Source organism: Xyrauchen texanus, chromosome 5 (genome assembly GCF_025860055.1).
Source record: "Xyrauchen texanus isolate HMW12.3.18 chromosome 5, RBS_HiC_50CHRs, whole genome shotgun sequence".
In the NCBI taxonomy this organism is placed as follows: Eukaryota; Metazoa; Chordata; class Actinopteri; order Cypriniformes; family Catostomidae; genus Xyrauchen; species Xyrauchen texanus.
This window is the reverse complement of record NC_068280.1, coordinates 18,671,201-18,695,679: the sequence shown is the minus strand read 5'-3', so window position 1 is coordinate 18,695,679 and position 24,479 is coordinate 18,671,201. Positions and strand designations below refer to the sequence as shown.

Sequence of the window (24,479 nt, the reverse complement as noted above, 5' to 3'; positions counted from 1 at the left end):
GCTGACATATTGGCTATGTTTACCTGCACTAATTTTCTTCAGTCTGAATAAATTGCAGATTCCAAATGTACTGTTTATATGTCCCCTAAACTTTGCAATCCGATATAAATATTAATTTACATGTGCATTGCATATATTCCGAACAATACTTTTGCGAATGCAAAGAGCGTCAGTTGTTGCGTTCTGAAGAAGTGAAAGGCTGGGAAAGTGAGAATGGCACCAAAGTCCATAATTAGTGTTTTTGCTTTGTTGAGATATCTAAAAAATATATGCCAGAAAAGCTTTCTTATGTTACTCACTATACTCGGCAAACAAAGAATTTGAAGCAGCGTCTCATACCCTGTCTGACTTAACCATGTATTTGCCTCATGACCATTCCTCCAATATAACCACAGGCAGTGACGTGCGGTCTGGGTAGGCAAACTAGGCACTGCCTACCCTGCCAAAATTCAAAAATAAAATGTTTATTAAATAATAAACTTGTATTTGTATTTTTACTTTTTATTCTTGTGATTTTTATATATGCAATATGTGTGTTATTACAATTGTTTAGACGTTATGATGACAAATGTAGCAGTTACGCATAATAATCAACTAAAAACAAATGGTAGAATAAGCAGTGCTTTTACGGTCCATTCATTGCAGACGACAAGCGGAAAACCCATGTTGCGCATGCGCACTTCGATCCTGTATTCTTTAACATGTACGTCAAAAAGCACAAATCTGCTGTGCCTTTTGACGTAAATATGTTATGCCCGTAATCATCTCCGTTACGTATCAGACATGGACCAATTAAAATCGAGATATTCCTGGACATTTGCGTAGCTAACGTCATTACACCACAGCTAGCGTACATGCCTAATCCCCGCCAAAATCAAAATCAAAATAACAGCACCGGCCGTAATCACGGAATTAAGACATTTTTCCAAACTCGATTTTAATTCAAAATATGAGTTAATTGCAAGAGGGAGGTCTACGCCAGCCTTAGATGGACTAGTACAGCAAATGGGCCCAAAAATTATCCGATCATTTCAAACTGATTGCCTGTAAAGACGAGTTTTACAAAGCTGTGATCGACGTCTTCACGAGGAAAGAGCGGCGGATGGATTTTATGTACAAGTAATCTACCGATTGGTGAGTCAAAAACTATTTTGGGCTTAATATTGAATTGATAAATGTGGTTGAATTAATGCAAGCCATTTGCCTTCATATTCTATTGAGCAGTGTGTGATTTTACTTTTGCTGACTGACAAACATAATTGGCCGCTGTGATATTTCTATATAGCATTGCTTGTTCCACCACCACGCAATGACTGTTTTTAAGGTGACAATCTGTTACACATTTGAAGATTTACTGTATCTTGAAGATTGTTGTATTGTATCTTCTGTTATAAAGATGAAGATTGCACATAAAAAAAAATAAGCACATAATGTTGTAAAAAATAAACAACTTATGTTCTGTTATATGTTCTGTGTTTTGACAACTGAATTTTGTATAATAATATCAAATGAAGATATATTAACAAAATCGTGTATATTATATATAAAACATATATAAAATACATATACATTTCTTGATATGTACACGATATACATCCTGATTTGTACATTTCTTGGTATGCCGCACTTGTGCGTAATGTTCACTGTTATTACGTATTATTAGCTTAAACAATAAATCAGGTAATCTGGCTTTCATAACTCAGTGCCTAGCCTCTTTAAGACATCACCGCACGTCACTGACCACAGGCATCTCTGGATGTGAGTATGAAGTAAAGACAGGTGGGTGAGAGTTGTCCTTAAAGGAGTTTACAGATGTGGAATGGAAACAAAATAAAACGGGACGCTACGCAAAAATCACTAAGCAATAATGACAGTGGAATGACAGTTGAATGAATTTAATCATTCAAGAAAGGTAGGCTATTTAAAACAGCAAGAGAAGGGATGCTTGCAGTGTTAAATAACTGTCAGAGGAAGAGTTTTACACTTGTTCGATAATAATAGCCCATGACTAAAACCTAGATATTATTATTAATAGTGTACCGATATTTTTTATTTTTTTTTATTCAAAGTCTATAACCATGTGTAATTTAACATACGTTTTGAGGAGGATGTTTAGGCTATTCACTGTGTTCACTTTGCATCATCTCTTGTAAAATATTTTCTAACATTTACTTTCCTAATCCATCACGTACAATTGACTGTCACTATGGCAAAGAAGAAATGCTTTAGAAATTATGGTTTCGACTTCAGGAAGTGATGCAATGTACATTGCGTACATGCAATGGAACACAGAACGCTGTAACCACACCTGCTTCTTAAAGTCCCTCTTAAGAATGACACAATGTTCTTTTTTGCTTTGTGATGTCATAAAAGAACATATGTGCCCTGCAGAATATTCAGTACAAGCATACCCTTAATAATGCGTTTTGTCATTGCTTTGTAGGTCCCTGCGAAGAGTATCATATATACATACACACCACATCTGATTAATGAGTGCAAGATATTTTAGAATACGGTTGAGAAAGTTGTCAGATTCAAATGTTTACATGGCTAATATTTTTATTTTAATCTGATTATTTTAGGTCTACACCCCCTTCAATCGGATGGAAATTTCATTTGGATCCAGTTCAATCTGATCATTTCACTCCGATTGAGCTATCAGTTGAATTCTAAATTGATTACTTGGTTGGATGTAAATGTGGCCATTGTAGGCTGTACATCTTAGCCAAATCAGAAGCAGAGATGTGCCATTTCCAGCACTACAATGAGGTTTATAGCATTGTGAAGTCATGTTCTATCTTACACTGTCCCTTTAGTGCATCAGACAAGGAGTTGTCATCACTCCACCATAATTTCCAACTTTCTGTCTGATTGGTGAAACCAGACATTTGAGTCATAAACTATACCACAGTCAAGATGCACTTGGTTAAGTGTTTGTTTGTGTGTGTGTTTGATGTTATTATCTGGCACATGATGAATAAATGTGGATAGGGAGAGGGTTTTCCAGGGATGGGATGTAGGCAGTAAGTTTTAGGGGGTGGGGTGGTGGACATAAAGAGGAAGAGAGATGTGACACATCCTTAGAGCACAAGTCAGAGACACAACAAAACGTTTCTAACTCTGGCTGGCATCCAGACCATAAGTTTATACAGCAGAGTTCCCATCCCCCTGCAACCAGACAAAAATATACTATTTTGCCCTTCTAGACCCACCAAGACGCTGAGCTACAATGTGTTCATTAATCTTAACTTGCTTCATCAGACAAATAAGGTCAAGGCATATACATTGTTTAAACATAAATATATTTTGGGGTTACATTCCAAAATGTGAAGCAAGGGAAAAATCTGTTGGAAAAACCTTGATGATAAGCTTCAAAAGGGGAAAACCTGAGTGAAGTGTTGAAGGTAACGGCAAAATCGTGTTGCTTGTTTGAACAGTGCCTTGATCCCTTTGAGTAAACCCACAAATATTGAACCTGAATGGAGAGGATCTTCACAGAACTCTTTCACTACCATCGCTGAGGTTTAGGGATCGTTAAGAGGTCACGAGGCCTCAATTGGCTCACTCTACATGTTTTGGGTTATCATGTTACCACGCAGCCAGGGACAACAGTGGTATGACCACAAAGTAAAGATGGATTGTTCTATGGCTACTCTTTCAGAGTAAGACCAATAAAGAGAACAACTACAAAGAAAGAACTGATGACACCCAAATTTTACCTATCAACAACCACAGAATACTGAGCAGATAGTTTTGCGTCTTTATGGGGATTAAAGGATACTATTTACATTCTTAGGTCATGAAAAGGTTTGTTTGTGGTTTATAGAAAATAGTTTGTTAAAATAACTAGAGAATATGGACTTGCAATACAATATGGATCCCCCTTTTAACCACCCCTGCCTATAATGTGCCTAGAACAGCCCATATGATTCTGAGTTTGCACATTGAAGACATATATAGTATAGCTAACTTCTTATTCCGAAAGCTGAAGTATGTAATTTCGGCACCACTAGAGCCACCAAATGGAAAAACATAATTAATTCAAAGTTAATAACATGAATATAGGTACTGTATGTACAACGATCAAATTTCAAGTATTGTTAAAGAGCATAATCATATGATAGTCTAAATAATTCAGCTATTTGTTCTTATGAAAGCCAACATACCATCATCACTATGAGCCAAGATGACCACCTTGGCACTTGGGAACTTGGCTCCCACCTGGCCACCCATAGGCATACTAAGGGACACATTGAAGCTTTCCTCTTCCTCATAGAGGGAGTCATCAATTATAATAATGCGACACGGCTTCTCTCTCTCATCCTTGTCAAAGCGCAGAACACTGGTGTGGTCCTCAGGCCTTGTGATGTAGTCAGAATAGGAGAGCACTGTGCTAGGAGTGGTGCCGGTTGCACTGCCTGTATTGAAACATAGCTTGCTTTCATAAGAGTGAACTTTCAAGTATTAAAGTTTTAGAAATAATGTGTAGGTTTAAAGAAGGATGTCAACACCAGATGTACAGTTGATGTACAGTCATGTAAGTTCTTCAGTTGTAACTTAGGAGTTAGAAGTAAGAAGTTAAGTCGGTAGGCAATATTTAAATAATATTTGACTTCATAAAGCAAAGTAAAAAAAAAAAATGTTGTGAGAATTCATCTTAGTTTCATAGATCTCACCTTGTGTTGTAAAACAGATAACCATTAGTTCTTGGCTCACATCTCCTGACCTGTGGACAGGGACGAGCAGTTCTCCTATATCTTCTTCTATACTATATTCTGCCTGAGGGATGAACACTGTGGACTCTGAAAAGAGATAAATCCCCATGATTTGGTGTGAACATATATACAGTAAAAGCTGTTTCTCAAGATATAAAGATCAGTCACATCTGAAATGCATCTTTATCTAAAGTGTTTGTAAACACAGCAGAAGGCCACTAATGTGCATGCACTCTTGAATTTATACTATAGGAATATACAGTATGTTGTATAAGTGGAAATCATTAATCATGGTATAATTACCATCACCAGGATCCACAATCTCCACTGTGGCGATATCAGGGTACTCAAGAACGGCCATCACTGGCTCTGAGAGCTGGATTTCGAAAGTCTCTGACGTTTCAAACTCTTGGTCAGTAAATATTTTGACCCTCCAGGTGGCGGTGGTTTGGCCAGGGTTAAACTGGATTTGTTTTTGAGCTTTGCCACGAAAGTCTTTGTCCTTTTTTGCTGTGCCATCCTTGGTGGCAATGCCTTTAAAATACACAACACTGCTTAGAGATCTACACAATTCGCTCAAATTGGGTGAATAGTTGATGGAGTGGTTATTTAGAAGACAATTGCTATGAGAGATTTGCTCTGTAATGCTTAAAGATTTGACTTCACAACCATACATTTTAAGAAACCATATATAATTTAAGGCATCCTTAGTCACAGTTACAGGGCTGTAAAAATACTGAACTTAACAACTTGTAACAGCTCCAAATAAACTTCCCATATCTCTATAATCATACAGTCAAAACAATGAAAGAGGGCTGACTTAGTTTTTATTAGAGTACATTTTTTCATGACCTGCATTTGTCCTCTGTTCTACTCTTGAAAATACTTACTGACAAACGATGTCTCTCCCAAGTATCCCCGACGTTTGAGGGTGACCTCGAGGAACTTTGCATCCTCATCTACTATGTGATATTCCCTCTCCAGAGATATCCAGGCCCAGTTCAAACGGAACATTTGTGGCTTCAGTTTGTTGCCCCCTTTACAAACAGAGTAAAACCATTTCAAAATAGCAGTTATGTTGTGCCATCGATTCAAAACAAAACTGGAATAAATGGTAGCATCACCATCATGTCCTCCTTTGGCCTTCTTCTCTTCAGTCTGGGAAATGGCTAAGCTTAACGTGACAACATTGGCCTTGACCAAGCTCAAGTGTCTGACAGCTCTAGCTAAAGCTATAGAACTTGTTTATAATTTAAAAACTGTGCATATGTCCAGCACACTAATGCACCACTTCAAAATCTACCTATATATTTGAGCACATTTATGTTCATTCACAAAGGTGAGCTGAAGAAAATTAGGCACAGTTTAAAGGCTTTTTGGAGGTTAAGTGTATCAAAGGTTAGCCAAGTGTCTCTGTCTTCAGGAGACAATTTTCTCAGGTGCACTGCCTTGAGTATGAGCTGATATTGAGCTTAGTAAGTCTGTCAGAGAGTTATCAAAAAACATCATGCAAACAGCAAGCTCCCTTTCAGTTATGAATCCAGCAGTCACCTGTATGACTCAGGGGCCTTGTGCATTTCTTCAGAACACATGAAACATAATTATGTTACTCTGCATAAATACAATTATATTATTCTAATCACATCAAAATAAATAACAGCAATAATAAAACTGATGCTATAGCTATGGCTATTTCTATATTGAAATAAAGAGTTGACATATGGTTTGGGGTGCATATTTTCTGTAAAATAACTTCTAATTAACTTATCAAATAAACATCACAAAATCCAGATGTAGAAGGAATATACAGTGTTAATAGCACTTCCGCATTTGTCTTCCTAGTAAAGGATCCTAGGAAAAACTCAGAGGAAAAACAAATCAAAACACGTGTCTTAGAAACGGTATAGTTTCCTTGTTATTCTAACAATGCAATTGATCCCACTTTAACTTAGGTTTATTTAACTACAAAGTGCTTAATAATTTGATACAATGTACTTATTATGTACATACATGGTGTTACATTGTATATTTACAATAGCCAATCCAAACCCTAACCTTACTCTTACTCTTAAACCTACACGTATCTCAACTTCAGTAGCAGCAAATGTGAATTTTGTGAGAATTTAGCAGAACAACATAGTAAATACATTGTATGTATTTTAATAAGAGCTGTCGGAATTAACATGCTAATCGCATGCTATTACTTAGTTTAACACATTCATTTGAATGAATCGCGATTAACGCATTTACCGTTAATATGGCACTTGTTGGGAGGGCGGAACCTTTGAAATGTGTCCGCCTGGTGTCATTACACTGACACACCACAACAGTGCTTCCCTGTCAGTGATGAAATGCTGAAGAATAGACCTCTTAGCGCTATTATTTAATGTTCAAAACAAGCCTAGATGGGACTTGTGATAGAAATAGAGTACTTTCAGTGCATTTTAATTACCATTGAATGCCTTAACTATCACTCCGCTTTTCCTGTGGAGTTCAAAGCGGAGCTGGACACTGGAGTTGACGCTCTGACGTGAATCGTGAATGCGGCTTTTGGATTGCTGTAGGAAAGCGGATAGTCACAGACTACCAGCAGATTAACATTGTGGATGATGAGAGTTTAAGAGATTTAATGCCCATTATAATGGATACTATACCTATAAACCTATGGGGACAAAATCCATCGGTAACACTTTAGAATACTGTATCTTACTTAATGCATAACTAATAAGGAATTACTGCAGAACTAATAGGTAATTCTTCATTAACACTTAAGTCACTACTATTAACTACTAAGGAAGATGTGTTAACTAATCAGTATGTAATAGCATTTTATAGTTGTGTTAAGTAACAATTATCTAATCGATAACTATTGAATTCAGTCATGCCAACCTGAATATTGTAATGGCTAATTGTTATGATATTATTGTAATTGTAATTAATCGACTGTTCATTAGTAGTTACTCAATATTTATTTCTCCTGAAGCTGAATTAGTAGATAATTAAAAGTAGTTCATCAGGAGGCATGATTGAATTCAATAGTTATTGACTAGATAATTGTTACTTAACACAACTATAAAATGCTATTACATACTGATTAGTTAACACATCTTCCTTAGTAGTTAATAGTAGTGACTTAAGTGTTAATGAAGAATTACCTATTAGTTCTGCAGTAATTCCTTATTAGTTATGCAATAAGTAAGATACAGTATTCTAAAGTGTTAACAATCCATCTTTATACAGCAAAGGTGGAACAAAATCTGCATATAAAGTGGCAATTAGATGTATTTTCACAGACCAGGAATAAATGCTTTTACACAGCAGTTGCAAATGCATAAATAATGTTATAAAATTATGAATATAGAAATATGAAATGAATGGAAATATACTCAACCTGTGGGGACTAATTCTTTCAACAAGTCAACCTCTCAATTAGACTTTGGGGTGTGTTTAATGTTACTTGAATAAGTGACATTATATTGTATAAGGCTTTGTTTTGAAAATATTAATAAAGCATTATATTGTTACACATAGTTTCGTTTTCTTTCCTAAAATGGAAATAAATGCATTTTAACTGGAAAATAATTATATCTGATGTCAAATTTCAGCATTTTCAAAATCTGCGATTAATCACGATTAACTCAAATAAAAGAGAGAGATTAATCACGATTAAAATATTGAATGGAGTGAAATTTTAATGCAAGTACATAGTATTTAAAGACACCTAATATAAAGTGTGACCATGCAATTTGTTGTAGTCTTTCTGAATACAAAGAATGTGAAGAAAAATATGCTGCCTTAAGCCACCACTGGACTGTACCATTGTGATGAAAAAATGTGGGATGATTTTAAATAATACTTAATGATATGCAGAAACTGTCCCAAAATTAGTTGAAAAAGTTATATAACCTGTTGATACGCACCCCCTTTTTGAGTACAAACTATGAAAATGACTTCATGTATTTACTGGACTCTTTGGAGTATGGACACAGTTGTAGTATCTTTTGAAAGAAGGACTTTGGGCTTTATTTCCCAAGTTTCAGAATTTATATATGTTGTTATTTTTTAAAGTTAGAGAAGCTGAAGTTTATAGTGATGGAAATATTTTGTGCTGATCATGATTTAGAATCTAAAAAAAACAATAATAAAAGTGCCAAGACAACCCAGAAATACAATGATCTCAAAGCCACAAGTCTAAAGAAGTTAAATTTCAAATTTGAAGATGATCTAATAAAAAATGAGGTTCCTGCAAGCTTTTTTCTCTGTAAAATCGCTGGAAAATTGAGGCTTTCAAGACGACACAAAATCTGACTGCACTGCTTAGCTATTATGAATAAAACTATGCTGCATTTTAAACATAGACTTTGGAGACATGATCATTTTGTTTACGATACTCTAATATATAAGACCATATACAGTTTTACAAGATTGCATAGTTTGTTGAAGAACGATGACGGAGGGTAATTCTTTCAGGCGACGATCTCATGTAAATAATGGAGAATATATCAATATTTCTCAGATTTATCACTTTTATGGACAAAAAGTGCTATTGGATGTTTTTAAATGGACACTTGCCATGGACAATTGACCCAAGTGTGTTGAACTGGATTAATCTGGCAATCACGTTTTCATAACAAAGGTATGAAGTCCCGTTTTGATATTGCCTGTTTTCATTTGTACTCCTGGCACAACTAAAGAAATTGCTGTTTTTGGAGCATTGCTATCGTGAAACAGAGATCGGATATCAATGTTGAACCCTTAGACCTTTGAAAATATGTATAATTTGTTAACATTAATTACATTTATAAACGGTAAATTATATATTAAATGTAAGCAGAGTGATGTCACCACCGTGTGCGGGGGAATTGCGTATCAACAGGATATCCAAACATATAAAAAAGAGCTGATGCAAATATGCCTTTCATTTCTTGGGAGTTCTGATCGTGTACAAATGTTGCAGCCTTAAGTGAAGAGTTTAATCACAGAATGTCTTGTGAACAATTCCTCTTCTTATCTACTAATATATTATTATATTAGTCACTGTGCTAATACACATTTTAATTCATAACCCTTATGGCACATGCCCTTAAGACTCATAATGTCATGTGCCATCAAAAGAGATTAAATAATAACTGATAATCCATTATCACTGAAATATCATGTTATTTCCAAAATTAATATAGCTGTTAGAAATTAACCTGGGGCCTATTTCTAAATAGTGTTCTTGCTATTTCTGGAAGGCAGGTGCTGTGTGACCGTGGAGGCCACCTCAGTCCTCTGACTGTGCTCTTTTTTCCCTTCTTTCTCACACCAGTTTCTCATTGGTTTTCAGATTGCAAGAGTGGGGACTGACAGCTGTATCCTCATTCCTTGTTCTCATGCCCTCCCTTGTTCTCCCCTTTTTCAACTTTTATCTATGCATGGGAGCAACAACTAAGGCAGACAGCAGGCAGTGTCTGGGTGGCCCAAACCCACTGTCATGGTTTCTTTCTGCTTCTTTCTACACTCAAGGAGGATTTGTGTCTACAATGAACAAAAAACACAAAAGTGCCTCCCTGTGAGACCAGCATGTTTTCTCATGAGTGCTTCAGAATGTTTTCTCTGAATGTTTTTCCCCCACTATGATTCATGAGAATCAAGGATAGCAGTGTAATGCCAGTTTTGTTATGCTATTCATTATTTAATATGAGGGGTTTTGTTACAATATGGAGGGGAAGTAAAGCCCAGTAAGACATCAATAAGTTGTGCTAACTCATTTAATAGAGGGCTGTCTAAAGCTCTGGAGGTATTTATGACCTCCATAGCACATAGAAAGAATGCAGGGCGAAGTAATGGTCAAATTCCCACTCATTCAGGTCACCCCAGCCTTTGATACTGTGGAAAAAATAATTAAGGCTAGAACAACAGAACCAACATTAATAGAAGCTAACATTTCATGGATTCTGAAAAAAATAATTCCTGACTTTACATCCAACGTACAATTTACACTACCAAATTAGAATTATGTCTGTTTCAAATTGACAAAAAATGGTTTGCTGCAATAATGCTTTCAAGTTTCATTTAATTCGACTCTATAACATTTTTACATTTGTATGCAAACATTGCCATACAGTATATACTGTATGTTAAAATGTGCCCATCATTTGTCAGTCTTACAAATCTTGATCCAATTGGATCCGTTTCCAGCTGTGTCTAACCTCAAGATTTTGCAGCCATTTTATTACAACACTTAAGCAATGTCTTGCCACATGCACTCAAGTCAGGACAAAATTATCCCTGCCATTTTAAAAGCTCCTCAGAAAATATTTGCCAAGATTCTCAGGATGTTTTTGGATGCAAAATTCATACTGGTGTTGATAGTTTCTGGTATACTACAATCTAAAGCAGAGGTAGGGAACCTGGCGAGCCACCACAAGTGGCTCGCCAGGTGTCTCACCATTCACCAACACATGATCATTTAAAACTTTCTTGAGATACTTTTCCAACAGAAAGTGTGGGTGCGATTGCAAAGTTTGAAGCCAATGACACTGTTTTGGTTTCCTTTCTCTCGAATTTTACAGCCTGCTTCTAGTGAACAAGGTTTGAAATGAACACCCGCCAAATACAGATTTTTCATGCAGAGTATTTTGCTGATGTACCAGCCACTGTGGAAGGCGACCTGAAAGACTTGTCGGAGAGATATATAACAAGAAATTAGACACAAAGACGTGCGTTTGACGAAACATGATTATATTTTGAAGACCAGACGAAAGAAAAGCCGCTGATGCTCATCTGATTTAATGTGTGAGCAGTGAGCTCTGAGTGCAATGAAAGCGCTTCTCCAACACACAAACATTTATAGAGTTATGGGACTCGTTTCCCAATAACTATTGGATCTTAGCTGTTAAGAGCAATTTCTACAAGCTATTTTATGAACGTTCGTTATTTTTTATGTGCAACCAGGTTGTGATATAGCACCCGCAAAATGCGACGAGGCTCAATCCAGTTCACAAGCTCCTCTCCAAATGCATTTCATGCTTGAGTAATTTTGCTCATCTACCTGCAAAAGGTAGGTGAGCTGTAAGATGTCTTTGAGTGATTATTATATTTTTAAGAACAGACAAAAGAAAAGCTGTCAATGCTCGTGTCTGATTTACTGTTCAGAGGCGTGCAATGGACCTTGTCTCATGAAACAAGCGCATGTAAAGAGTTATTATCACTCCTTTTTCTCTATTTCATTCAACTGAAAACTGTTTGCAAGAAGAATGTAGTCTATGAGAATCTCCCATCATCTCGTGAGGTACTGCGAGTTTAGTTCGCTCTTACACATTGTGAACACAACTCTGCAGGTTCAGTAATATATACAGGTGTCTTTGCATTAAATAAACAAAGACGAAAGTGATTAAATCAAAATACAAGACACATTCACCTTGAACCTAAAATTTAGTTTTTTTTTCTTTATGACCAAAAAGGAATACAAACACATCCGATAAGAACACACATCTGACAGCATTTTTAGGCTTATTTATTATGATGATTATTATAATTAACTTTACATTTATAATTGTCTTTAGTTCTTAAGTTGCATGCTAGTAATTTTCACCTGTTGCGTACTCATACTTACGTGATGGCAAATGGAGCTGGTAAATGTTTGGATTTGGGGAGGGGGGTTATATATCGTATTTTTTTTATCACTTTGTTATTTGTATTGCTTTTTAGTTTAGTTTAAAGTGCAATTTGAATTTAGAAATGTCTTTTGTTCAAGTTTTTAGTGTTTTAAAAAATTTACTTTTTAAAGCAAAATCTTTGCAAAAACCTTGGGGATTGACCATATCATCGGATATTGATATTTTAAATGCGATTATCATGAAAAAAAAATTTACATATCGCCCAGCCCAAAAGGGAAGTAAAATGTTTCATGAAGTAAAATTAAGTCATTTTATGGAGACCAGCACAAACACCTGTACTCCATTCCATATTGCAACATGTTACCTATTAATATTTGCATATTTCTTTGTTTTTGAGTAGTCTATGGGCACAATAAACATTGTATTTTATTGAAAAACTTAAAAGTAAAATAGTAAATTATTAGTTTGTTGTATGGCTCTTTAAAAAATATGCAACAACCAAAAATGTAAAATGCTCCTTAGTGAAAAAAGGTTCCCGACCCCTGATCTAAATGTTGGTAACACTTTACAATAAGGTTCCATTTGTTAACATTATTTAATTAATTAGGTATCATGAACTAACAATACATTTTACAACATATATTAATCTTTGTTAAAGTGTTACATAATAGTTTAGGTTGTAAATTATGATAGTTCTGTCCATCTTCACCTTCACAAGTCAACATAGTAACTATAGTCATGGGAGAGAATGCTGAGAGGAGATCAACATTTAGTACCAGATAATTGCAAGACTAAACTTGCCTTGTTTTTGGCCCCCAGACATGAAAATGTATGACCATGCTTCAAAAGCTACCCCAACTGCTCAATTCAAACTGATATTCAAATATGGGTCACGTCTATCTGACCTGAGGTGCTTTTGCTGTTGCCTCTACATCTAATAATGGCATCTCACATGCACCAAGCTTAGAAATCTATGTTAGGCACCTCATGCAATTCTTGGCATTCCACAAGGGAAATATTTGACAACTGGACACTGGCAGGTACTGTACTTGTCCACGTGACTTCTGTGAAAGCCAGGCACCTGATCCCCAAACTGCAGGGTGATGAATTATGGCATGACAGACAAGCCACATCCCTTTTGACACCAGTCGAATAAGATGTCTATGGCAGGCAGAGAGAGATAGAGAGATCAGAGAAAGTACACCTAAGAAGGAAAGGAACCGCAGGGTGATCTCAAAGCTCAGATCACAAGGCACAGGAAGAACTTTGCCATCTGTGAGTGATAAGAATAACCCCAGAACCATACATCATATCCTTCAGCATGCTCACTAAATTCCATAAATCTAAGGGTTGTAAGGAAGATCTAGGATGACAGAGAACTGGCTGCAAGGTTTAGTGTGGGTGCGGTGGCCACTGGCACCATAGAGCAGTAAATCTTTTGGTGGCTACTAACATGTCTAACACAAAGATTAGGTGTTGACATTGAAGATGAAAAAGAAAAAATGTTGAAACAATCTGATCTTTTTTCATATAGTTAGATTTACCCAAGACAAAAAAAAATGACTATGCTTAAGCTGCCTGACTGTTCACTTACAGTTTTGAACTTAAAGTTTTTGAGAAAATGAGGGAAGAAAATCCAAACCCAACTGAGCAGCATGATCTAATCCATCATCTCGCTCTCAATAGAAAAACTAAGTCTGGGGAAGCCCCAGGGTTTTCAGCATATATTCCTTTGGGTTACAGCCAGGCATAGACTGAACTTTGAAAGAAGATCTGTTTGCAGATTTCTTCTTCTTGACACACACAGATCTCTGTCTGCAGTGACTTCCACACTAACACTGGGTCAACGTAGCTGGAGACACAAGTCTCAGAGGAAATGCATTCCACCATCTAACTAATGATCATATAACATTCTTACTGTTGCTTTGCATATGAGTTATGTCTCTAATATACAACGTGACTCCTGTTATGATACCTATGCTTGTATTTTATAGGCCTATGAAATATTTGAATGCTGACAGCAAATAGAAGTTTAAAAAAAATAAGCATAAAACCGAACCTGTTATAATATAGCAAATTATCATGTCCTGAAAGCTTCAATAAGGACGGGCTTTTATGTAAACAGCCCCTAATCTACCTCGGATAGATTGACAAACTTGATTGCAAAATGGATTACTGTAGACTGTATGCCAGTGAAAGACATGGAAATAAAAGAAAATCATATTTCCTTCTAAAGGTCTATTCAATGCTTTCCTCATCTACCACATGAAATTAATGCATTTGACTCTCAGCAAATATATAAAATTCTTAATAAAAACATGACATTTCTTATCAGGGATAAATAAGTACTGTACACGTCTACAAATACTAATAAAACTATTTATGTATAATTCATTAAAAATTTAAACAATTTGGAGAGCCAACTATTTTATCAACTTTAATACCAATTAATATGTATATTATGACCACCTTATTTCAGCAAATCAAAAGGTAGGTCTTGCTTTAAAATATTGGATTAGATCAAGAAACATGATAAAATAGTGGATGATGTCCAAATTAAGGTTTTAGGGGTATTAATGCAGCAAACTCAATGGGAAATTAACTAAATAAAGCCACATATACACTCTATTAACACCATAATTAGTGCCACCTCTTCAAAAACTGACAACTGTTTAAAATATTACCATCTGCTTCACACTGCACATATACATCCGTTCACACACATAACTGTCATATTGAGGACAGCATTCTACTAGTATCCATATCACCAAGTCCCTCTTCCCACCTCATCTTCACCCCTCTGGCCCTGAAAAGGCTGACCTATATATGGATATGTGTGTTAATGTATACTGTTGTAACATATGAGTGTGTATATATTTGTTTTTCTCCAAGGCCCCATTAGGGCTGGGTGATAAAAGGATCTCAATATTTATCAGGGGAAATAAATCTAAACTAGATGCAAATTTGCATTAAATATGCTGCTTATTATTTTCACATGCAAATGTGCCACAGATGTTTGCCAGACGTTTACAGCTCTTTGCTGGTAGTGGTGAACCTCCAACAAACAAGCAAGTTTGCCTCATTTGCATGTGAAAATTACCAGTGGCGAATGTGCGGCAAATGCTGCATTCCATTCAAAGTTGGATATGGAATATTCCTGCTTGAAATCGCCAATCTCTGCAATTAAGGCATTCCATTGCCAGATGCTCATAATATGACGTGTAAGGAAACAAATCTGCAATGCTCCTGTTAGCTTAGCAGGTGTTCGACTGTTGACAGAGATGTCTCCTAGCAACCCAATTGATAAAAAGTTCTGCAATGCTAGTATTTGTGTTACAGGTGTACGATTATCAAAAGAGAGTATACCTGTGATTTACCATGTTTTGCACACCTGTCTCTGCAAACATTTGTTCAACAAGCTGTAATATGTAATGAAAATAGTAATGTAATATGCAAATAGCTTTTTTTATGTAATGTAGAAACTTTGATTAATTGATGGATGTTATTTAATTAAAGGTATTGTTTATCCCTAACTTTGAACATCTACCTGGGTGCGGACATGTTCGTGTGACGTCACATGACTGCATCTTGGCAAAATCAGAGATGAAGATTTCCATACAAGTTTCCACAGTGGATGTTCAACTTCAAGTGGCATTCCATTTCACTTTTCCTAGTAGAAAGTTGGAAAATCTGACTTTTGAATTTAATGGAATGCAACTTTAGGTTACAGAAATTACATAATGTAGGGGTTCCATAGTAGACCCGCATCGGCCCAAAACCAGGAAGAAGAACATGGTTGGAAATATAAAAATTAATGACCATGAGGAATGTCAAATGTCCACTGAAGACTATGAAATTGTGGTGAAAAGACACCTATGTAGTAACTATGTAGTATTACATCCTAAACTAAACTAAAAGTACACATCTTGAACTTCAAATTAAAAGGTCCCTTAACCTATGGAGTTCACTCATTAAGTTAACATTCATTCTTGAGGTCTAACAAACATGTGGAATACATTTCCTTGCCCATTACTGCTATGAAATGTACATTGTGATAAATATAAATATTGATCGATATGAAAAATAAAATATTGTAATAACATTCTGGCCATTTCGTCTAGCCCTAGACCATTGTTTAAGTTGAAAAAAAAAAAGTGAGAATACATGTACATTTTTGGGAAGTGCAGACAGGATTTCAGATGTGAGAATTCAGCTGTCAAACCTGTTTTGCATTCACTATAGTCTATAATCAAGCATAGATTTAATCGAAAAGTTAGTTTATATCTGAGGTTTGTAAAATGAACTCACAAGCACTAATATCTTCCTTATGCCCTTGCTTCTCATGAAAGTTACAAATACGTAAATAGTGCCTTTTCAGTTTTCTATTCCTGAATGGTATTGTCTCTACCATTTTGACAAAGACTCTAAAAATGTGTATCTTTCACTGGCTCTCATAGCAGTCACTGCCTCCAGCTGAAATGTTGCCAAAGGGATGTAGTGCCAGCCCTAGTGCATGCTCCAGATACTGTGCAGTTAAAGTGCCATCAATTAAACTGCTAACAGGGAAATGTCAACTCTTTTTCAATTTACATTCAAAGAATTCCAACCAATCAAACTGATTTGTGCTAATTATATGAATTATACAACAACACTGAGAATAAAATACAAGTAAATTAAAATCATAGACAACCAAACAACAGCCTTGTTTTAAATTACTGGGAAGTACTCAGACATCGAAACCACATCAGTCAGAAACAAATCTCCAAGCACTTCAGCCAAGAGCTTTTATTTGCTGACCACCAAAGCTATACCAACTTGTCCAGACTCATCCCAGTAGAAAATGTTTCTTTGTTTAATTATTGTTCCCTTTGTCTTGTCTGAGTGTGTGTGTGTGTGTGTGTGTGTGTGTGTGTGTGTGTGTGTGTGTGTGTGTGTGTGTGTGTGTACATTCTTTGAGCTTCTGTTTGTAACAACAGGCCACATACAATATCCAAACCTCACACAGTTACTCATACAAATGGTCAACTGGGCTCTAATGAGTTTTTAACGTAGCAAAACCAAAACCAAAAAGGGAGATTAAATAAATTCTTAATTTTTACTGCATACATATGCATATTAATAGGCTACCTAAAATGTTAAGGATTCTCAATCCCTTTGTTCTTTTCTTTTGCTGGAAGGCCTCTCTCCATATTTCTTGTCTTGCTTGACAAAACTTAATTACAAAGAAAGATTTAAAAAGAAAAGGGTTGCAATAACTTTGTCGTAAGGGTAACTTAATACTGTCATGAAAACCTTCCCTAAACCATTTTCACACATTTGTATAGCCTATATATTATTTACCAGACCAGTTATTTAATAATATTGGTCTACTGAAGATGTTTCATACATTCTGATCAAGGCCCAAGCTTAGCTGCTTAGAGGCTTTGAATCCAGAAACTCAGAAAGCTTTAGGTATTTTGACCAGATAGTACAATTTTCAAGTTGTATAAATACAATTTTAATAAATATTGTTTTTATAAATAGTAAATCTGCACTGTACATAGACACTCTCCTAATTAACAGCAACCCAAAAAGAATCCCCCTCAGCAATTAAATTAATTGAGCAACTGAAAGCCTTGGAATTCCAACTCCAGTTTTAGTGACACATGATGCTTTCAGTTAATTATAGGGACTAGTAAAAGAAAAATATCAGATTTTCTTACCATTGTCTTCCACTGTGAAGTAGAATGTATCACTTGTGGCATTGGACCCATCAAGAAGCACATAACAAATCTTCATTTCATCAATATCAGCTAATGATGGGGAGGAAAGATGAGATGAGTATAAAAGTTGGAGATTAATTATTTGAGATATCAAGACAGATATCTATACAATAGTCAATATTGCATATAATGAGAAAATAAATGTAATGGGTTTTGTTAATATTTTTTTGAGAAAACAGAAAGTTTAAGAACATAACTTACCCTGTGAGAATGACTTTATGCTATCATTTCCCAAGGCAGTATTCATGATAAAGCCATGAAAAGGGGTCTTGGTCACAACATACTTAAGCACTTTATTTGGGCTATCTCTGTCCTCAGCCTTTAGAGCTTTGCTCGTAATCAGAAATCCTAAGTGCCCAGTATGAAGAACCCTAAGGGATGGTGCTGCTTTGTTTACAATAATTTGAGGCACCCCATTGTCCACTGTGTTGATATGAATTGTCATCATCTGGGGTTTGCGAGTTTCGTAGACAGTATCAGGGAAAACATAAAAGTCAGTGTGAGTTCCATCTGTAACTGTGAATGAGAAGCTGTCATCGTTTGTCTCTGTACCATCATGCCTGTAGGTAATGAGGTTCTCATTTAGATCCTGCTTGGTGAATGTTGTAATGACTTTAGTTCCATTGAACAAAAGCTGACCATGAACTGGCACTTGAGTAACTATAAATCGCAGCATGTTGTCTGGAGTGTCACGGTCCTCCACTGTCAGTTCAAAGGGTGTGATCAGCTTGGTTTCTCCCTCTCCTACCACCAACTCATTGATCGTCAGGACTGGTTTTTTGTTGTCTACATCAGTAATGGATACACGGAAGGTGCGGAACACGGGGTTGTAGCCATCTGTCACCTCAAACTCAAAGCTGTCCATCTTCACTTCATCATCGGATGTGTGGATGTAGTAGATCTTGTTGCCAGCTAGTTGCAGTTGAGTGAAGGTTGAGATGGGCACACCTGGAAGATCAGTACTTTCTAGGTGTCCCCTGCTAGGGGCACGAGTGATGCTGAAACTTAGATATTCATCTGGACTGTTAATGTCAGTTGTACTGAGAATATCTGTGGTCAATGTGACCCTGCCTCCCTCTTTGAGGGTCACACCTTTGTTGATAACATCAGGGAAGACCATATCAATGCTTCCAATATTAATGTAGAAATAGCGATCTATGAGGGGATTTATTCCATCAGTAACGTCAAACTTTAGTAGGTCACGGACACCCTCCTGGCCTGTGTGAACGTACTGAATCAACTGTTTGTCTAGTTCATCTTGAGTGAAATTCATTCCAATACTAATGTTGCCGATGACGAATCCATGTTTGGTAATACGCTGGAGGTATCCTTGGCCAGGGCCAAATCGGACAATGTAAGTTAGCTCTTTGTCCTCAGAATCCAAATCTGTGGCTTTCAGAACTCTGTTGCTTATGACTTTGGTTTCTCCAATCTCTACTTCCAGTCCATCATTGATGGCCATTCTTGGGGTTTCATCATCAACAGGAATGACCATTATGAGAACCTTCCCTTCAACAGTGTGCTTCCCATCAGTGAGTCTAATTTCAAAACTGTCTTCCTTGGTTTCTGAGTCATCATGCTCATAAACAATATTAGAGGCCTCCTTAATCTGCTCTAAGGAAAATTTCACCACTGAAATGGCCTCAGTGCTCAACTGCTGGACTATGTTTCCATGTTTAGGGGTTTTAATGATTTCAAAAACTAATTCATTACCTGGGATATCTGCATCAGCGGCATTCAAAATAGGAGTGTCAATAACCAAGCTCATCCCCTCCATTACGACAAATTCATGGATGAATATTTCTGGCTTTTCGTCGTTGGCCGGGATGATGGCAATGGGGAAATAGTGCCTCTCTGAAAAGTTAATGCCATCAGAGCAGCGGAATGTAAATCTGTCCTCCACTGGCTCCACACCCTTGTGAATGCTTTGGACATAATAGATGTGGCTAAGACCAACATCTTTAATAGTGAAAGCAGTGATGGCAGTACCTGCTCTGGATTTTTCAGACCCAGGAGCTGGGGAGATGTTCTCCACATAGCCAGACGTGGACTGAACAATTATAGTGCATAAGATATCATCATTATCAGTATCAATATCCTCAGCTTGAATGTGCTCCAATGTGATAACATTTTTTTCACCCTCTACTACTACAAACTGGCCAGCCACATTAACAACAGGTGGAACACTGTCTACAGGGAGGATGGTGACATGGACACGGACCCCTTGGACTTTGTTGCCACCAACAACCCATTCATCTGACATGTCCGATATGGTTAGGTTGAAGGAGTCATGCTCTTTGATAGGGCCAATTTCACCGCTAGTATGAACATAGACAACCACGCCATTGATTATATCTTGCTGGGTGAAGCGCTTAGCAGGGGCTCCCCTCACCATTATTCCTCCTAGCCTAGGAGGCTCCTCTACTATGAAAGTCAGCATGAGGTCATCTGTGTCTTCATCATGACCCTGGATGACATTACTGGTGATTTCTGTTGCACCATTCTCAAGTACATCAATTGAAGCCCCTAACAAACCTGCTGGTAACATGATAGTTGGGGTTTCATCATCAACAGGCTTGATGCTAACCTTGACAACAATGGGCATGTCATGGAAGCCATCGCTAATGTCCAGCTTAATGACATCATGAAGAGATTCTTCACCACTGTGAATGTAGGCCAGCCGACTGTTTTCAATGTCCTCCAACCAAAATGTCTCTCCATTAGACATGTCAATTCCTAAATATTGCAGCTGCCCAAATCTGGGAATCTGGGTCACAGTGAATTTAATATTCTCATCCTCAGTGTCCTGGTCAGAGGCATCAAGTTCATTTTTGGTTATTATGTAGGTGTTTCGCTCCAGAACAGTAAAACCAGTGTTTGTAATTATAGGGGGCTTGTTGTCAACAGGCTGTAAAAATATTGTAAAAACTCCATCAGCTGAATTACTAGCAGTGTCCTCTACAGTGAATGTAAACTGGACAACTTTTGGAGTAATACCAAGCTCTTGGTCTGGGGGTTTGTATGCCACTTTATGGTGGTTAATTTGTGCTTGCGTGAACTCACTGATGTTAATGTCAGGACTGTCAGTCAGTACAATGGCACCGAGAGGAACAGGATTGTTTTCGTCTGTGTCAGTAGGTGGCTTGATGATAGTGTACTTAAGCTCCCTGTCATCACAGTCCAGATCAGTGTAGCGTATAAACTTCTTGTTAAAATATGTTAGCTCATATTCTTTTACTGTCATGTGTAGCATGGTGCCAGGGTAAAGCTCTGGAGGTATGTCATCCACAGGATGGATTTTAATGGTGAATGTGTGCTCTCCTGATTGATTTGGTGGGTCATTGTCATCCTGGACTCTAAAAACAAACTGGTCGATCAAAGTGGTGGTACTGTGAGGTCCTTTGTGACGATAGAACAGTTTCCCATCTAGAATATCCTGCTGAAACCATTCTGCCACCACCTGTTCAAACACATCATCTGTTGCACTAAACTTCCATGCAGATGGGTCTGGAGGAGGCTCCACCTGCTTGAGGAGCAGCTCACCAATTGCTGAGTGTGGCTCTTCTAATATAAATTTAATGGTTGAATCCTCTGAGTCAATGTCAGTGGCACTCAGGATAAAGGGGGATATCTGCATCACTTCATTCTTAAATAGCACAATACCAGTGTTTGCATTTATAATGGGGGGTTCGTCATCAGTTGGGGCAATTGTGATGGGGAATAAAAACTCTACTTCATTACTGCCATCAGTCATTCTAAATATAATGTTATCACTGTAGGTATCACTTCCATCATGCTGGTATTCAATAATGCCAGCATCCAGATCAGCTGGTGTGAAAAAGTTTCTTTGAGACCCTAACACTTTCAGCTCTCCATGTTTTAAGCCATCAACTACCGTAATCTTCACCTCATTAAGATTATCCTCATCACTGATTTCTAAATTTTGTGAGCTGGATAGTGGTCTGGATTGACCCTCAAAAAGCTGTTGTCCTGTATTTTTGGTCACCACTGGAGCTAAAGTGTTCATTGGTTTCACAACAATCATGAAAGCAAAAGGGTCAGAAACTGCTCCATCAGTATCAACAATTTCAAATTCGATCTGGAAAATTCTTTCAATGTCTGAATCCTCAGATGGAGGCTTGTAAGCAATTTTCAGGTCTTTCATGTCTTTCTGATAAAAAGAGGTGATTGACTGGTTCTGATCATCTGTGCTGATAATATAGCCCTGCTGATAGCTCAGGGGAGTTGTTATGTTAAATATTAATTCATCAGAATTTGATTCAACATCTTCAGCTGCCAGCATATCTGACGTAATGGCTGTCATTACAAATTGGTCAATCTCCATCATCATCATAGATATAAAGCTAGGCTTTGGTGGTGTATTTTCAGTACCCTCTTTTATTCTAACCATAATTTGGAAATGCTCCTGCTGAATAGTATTACCATCATTATCTTGTACTTCCACTAGCATTGGAATATAGTCTCTGTTAGGAGAGTTGGTGGTGGCAGTATGTTGATACTTAATTCCCTTTTTAAGAAAATCATCACAATTAATCATATGGCCATTAACTGAGTTATCAGTAAGAGTGCCATACCTGGGAAGTTTGCCTGCACCAACCAACGTGGTTATCTTGCATTTAGTGACACCATCTTCATAAGCAAACGCCAAGGTTTTTTTGTCAATTGGGTTGCTTAGCCCATTGAGCGTGTCCACAACCACAGGCATGTTACGAGTGAGAATCTCCAGTTGCTGAAATACCACTTCTACTTCAAGAAGGAAAGGAACCACCACAGTGTCTGTGTGGGAGTCATACCTCAACTGCAGCTTTATGTGATCCTTGCTAGGGCTTCGGGAACCAAAGTGAGTGTATTTCACCTCTTCTGCTCCGAAAGCACAGGGAAACTTCTTCGGTGTTAGCATTCCAGGTCTCTGGGCCAGTGGGTCATTGTCCAGGACTGTAATGTGACAGCGGTCTTCTGCATGCACTTTGGTCACAAGGTCATTGATAGGGTCCAGATACACAGAGCGTCCAAAGGGAACTCTTATCCCATTGTTGGCAATCAAGATTGTTTCAGCAGTAGGTCCAGATCGGTGTCTGTGGTGAAAAGCTTCATTGAAAGGATCTGCATTCACTATAGAGAGACAATATTGTAATAAAAACAATACAAAGATGCACTTCAGATGTTCTCTTGCTGCACACAGCCTTCCTCTTTGCAGACAACCAGCCATAACTACAGCCAGTTGCACTGCACTTTTAAAGGGAGCTTGCAAAAACAGATGCACCACAGTGTCAACGTAAAACTTAGGACAGTCCACTTGATTTCTTAAGGTTTTGCTTTATGTTCCCTTCTCTCTATGTCCTCCACACAAAGCACAAGTGCAGCCAACTTACTGAAGCACTGCAGGTAATCCTTAACAAAGGAGATAGTGACCGTGCAAAGCTCCACCCTCAGTCCAACCTCTCCCATGGTTAATTTAAGACAGCACATGGGACAACCCCCCAAAGCATTGCATTCACTCTAGCCCTCCCTTTTTCTCCCTCTTTAGCCACTCAAGGCAGGGGCTTAGAGGATAAAAGTTACTTGGACTATAGTAAAGAAATTCCAGTCCCTTAGATTTTCTAGAGATCCAAAATTGTCAGTAAAATAAAAATAAAAACATCTTCACTGATAAAACTGAGAAAGCCACAGTTTTTTTTTTTTTTAATCATTTTCTGATAGGCCATTTATTTGTGATATGTGTGGTAATTGCTTCAAGGAATATGTGGTTGATCAGGAGCTTTATTGTCATGCTATAAGAAAAAAGGCCAGGGCATCTAAAGTTTCACTGTCAAGAAAATGAAGTTCATTCATGAGCATTTCTTCATTTAAGAATAAATGAAGCTTTCACTGATATTTTTTGTTGTTGAAAAAAAACAAAATCTGAAAAATGTAAATTCTTTTAAACTTTGTCAAAAGAAAAAGTAGCTGAATAAAGTAGCGACAGCGGCTTCTGTTAGAGTGGCAGAAAAAATACAATATAAAATAAGAAATGTATATAGCTGTCACCTGGACATTGCAATTTGGCATCTCATAAATTATTTATATAAAACAAATAATGTTCCCCATCTTATTCCCTTGTCTTATTTCTTCAAAGGTTCATTAATCACCCATCCCTAAGGTAGTTCCAAAATATTGTTGACATTTTCCAATGTGTTCCAGGTCTCCAATTATATTTTAATTTTTTTTTCTTTTTATTAATTTTACTGACATCAAACTCATGCTCTATTCAGGTGAAATTATGTACTCTGGTCACATGCTTAACTTGGGGGGTCACCTTATGGTACTGTCAAAAGGTCGAGCCACACAATACTTGTCCAGTTGGCTTAACAGGTGGACAGAGGGCACCCAAGGACCCT

The 24,479-nt window shown here is 37.2% G+C and overlaps 1 protein-coding gene across 1 annotated transcript in view; it reads right to left on the bottom strand.

Annotated features, from left to right (window-relative positions):
- LOC127644083 (FRAS1-related extracellular matrix protein 2-like) overlaps nt 1-23,311 on the bottom strand; it is a 38,523-nt gene extending 15,212 nt beyond the window's left edge. Inside the window, exons 1-6 of the mRNA XM_052127101.1 lie at nt 18,283-23,311; nt 18,022-18,111; nt 5,606-5,752; nt 5,019-5,249; nt 4,677-4,802; nt 4,167-4,418 (exon numbers count right to left, since the gene is read on the bottom strand). Of these exons, the coding sequence (XP_051983061.1) occupies nt 4,167-4,418; nt 4,677-4,802; nt 5,019-5,249; nt 5,606-5,752; nt 18,022-18,111; nt 18,283-23,311 (5,875 nt within the window). The remainder of the gene's footprint in view (nt 1-4,166; nt 4,419-4,676; nt 4,803-5,018; nt 5,250-5,605; nt 5,753-18,021; nt 18,112-18,282) is intronic.
- Nucleotides 23,312-24,479: the final 1,168 nt, after the last annotated feature.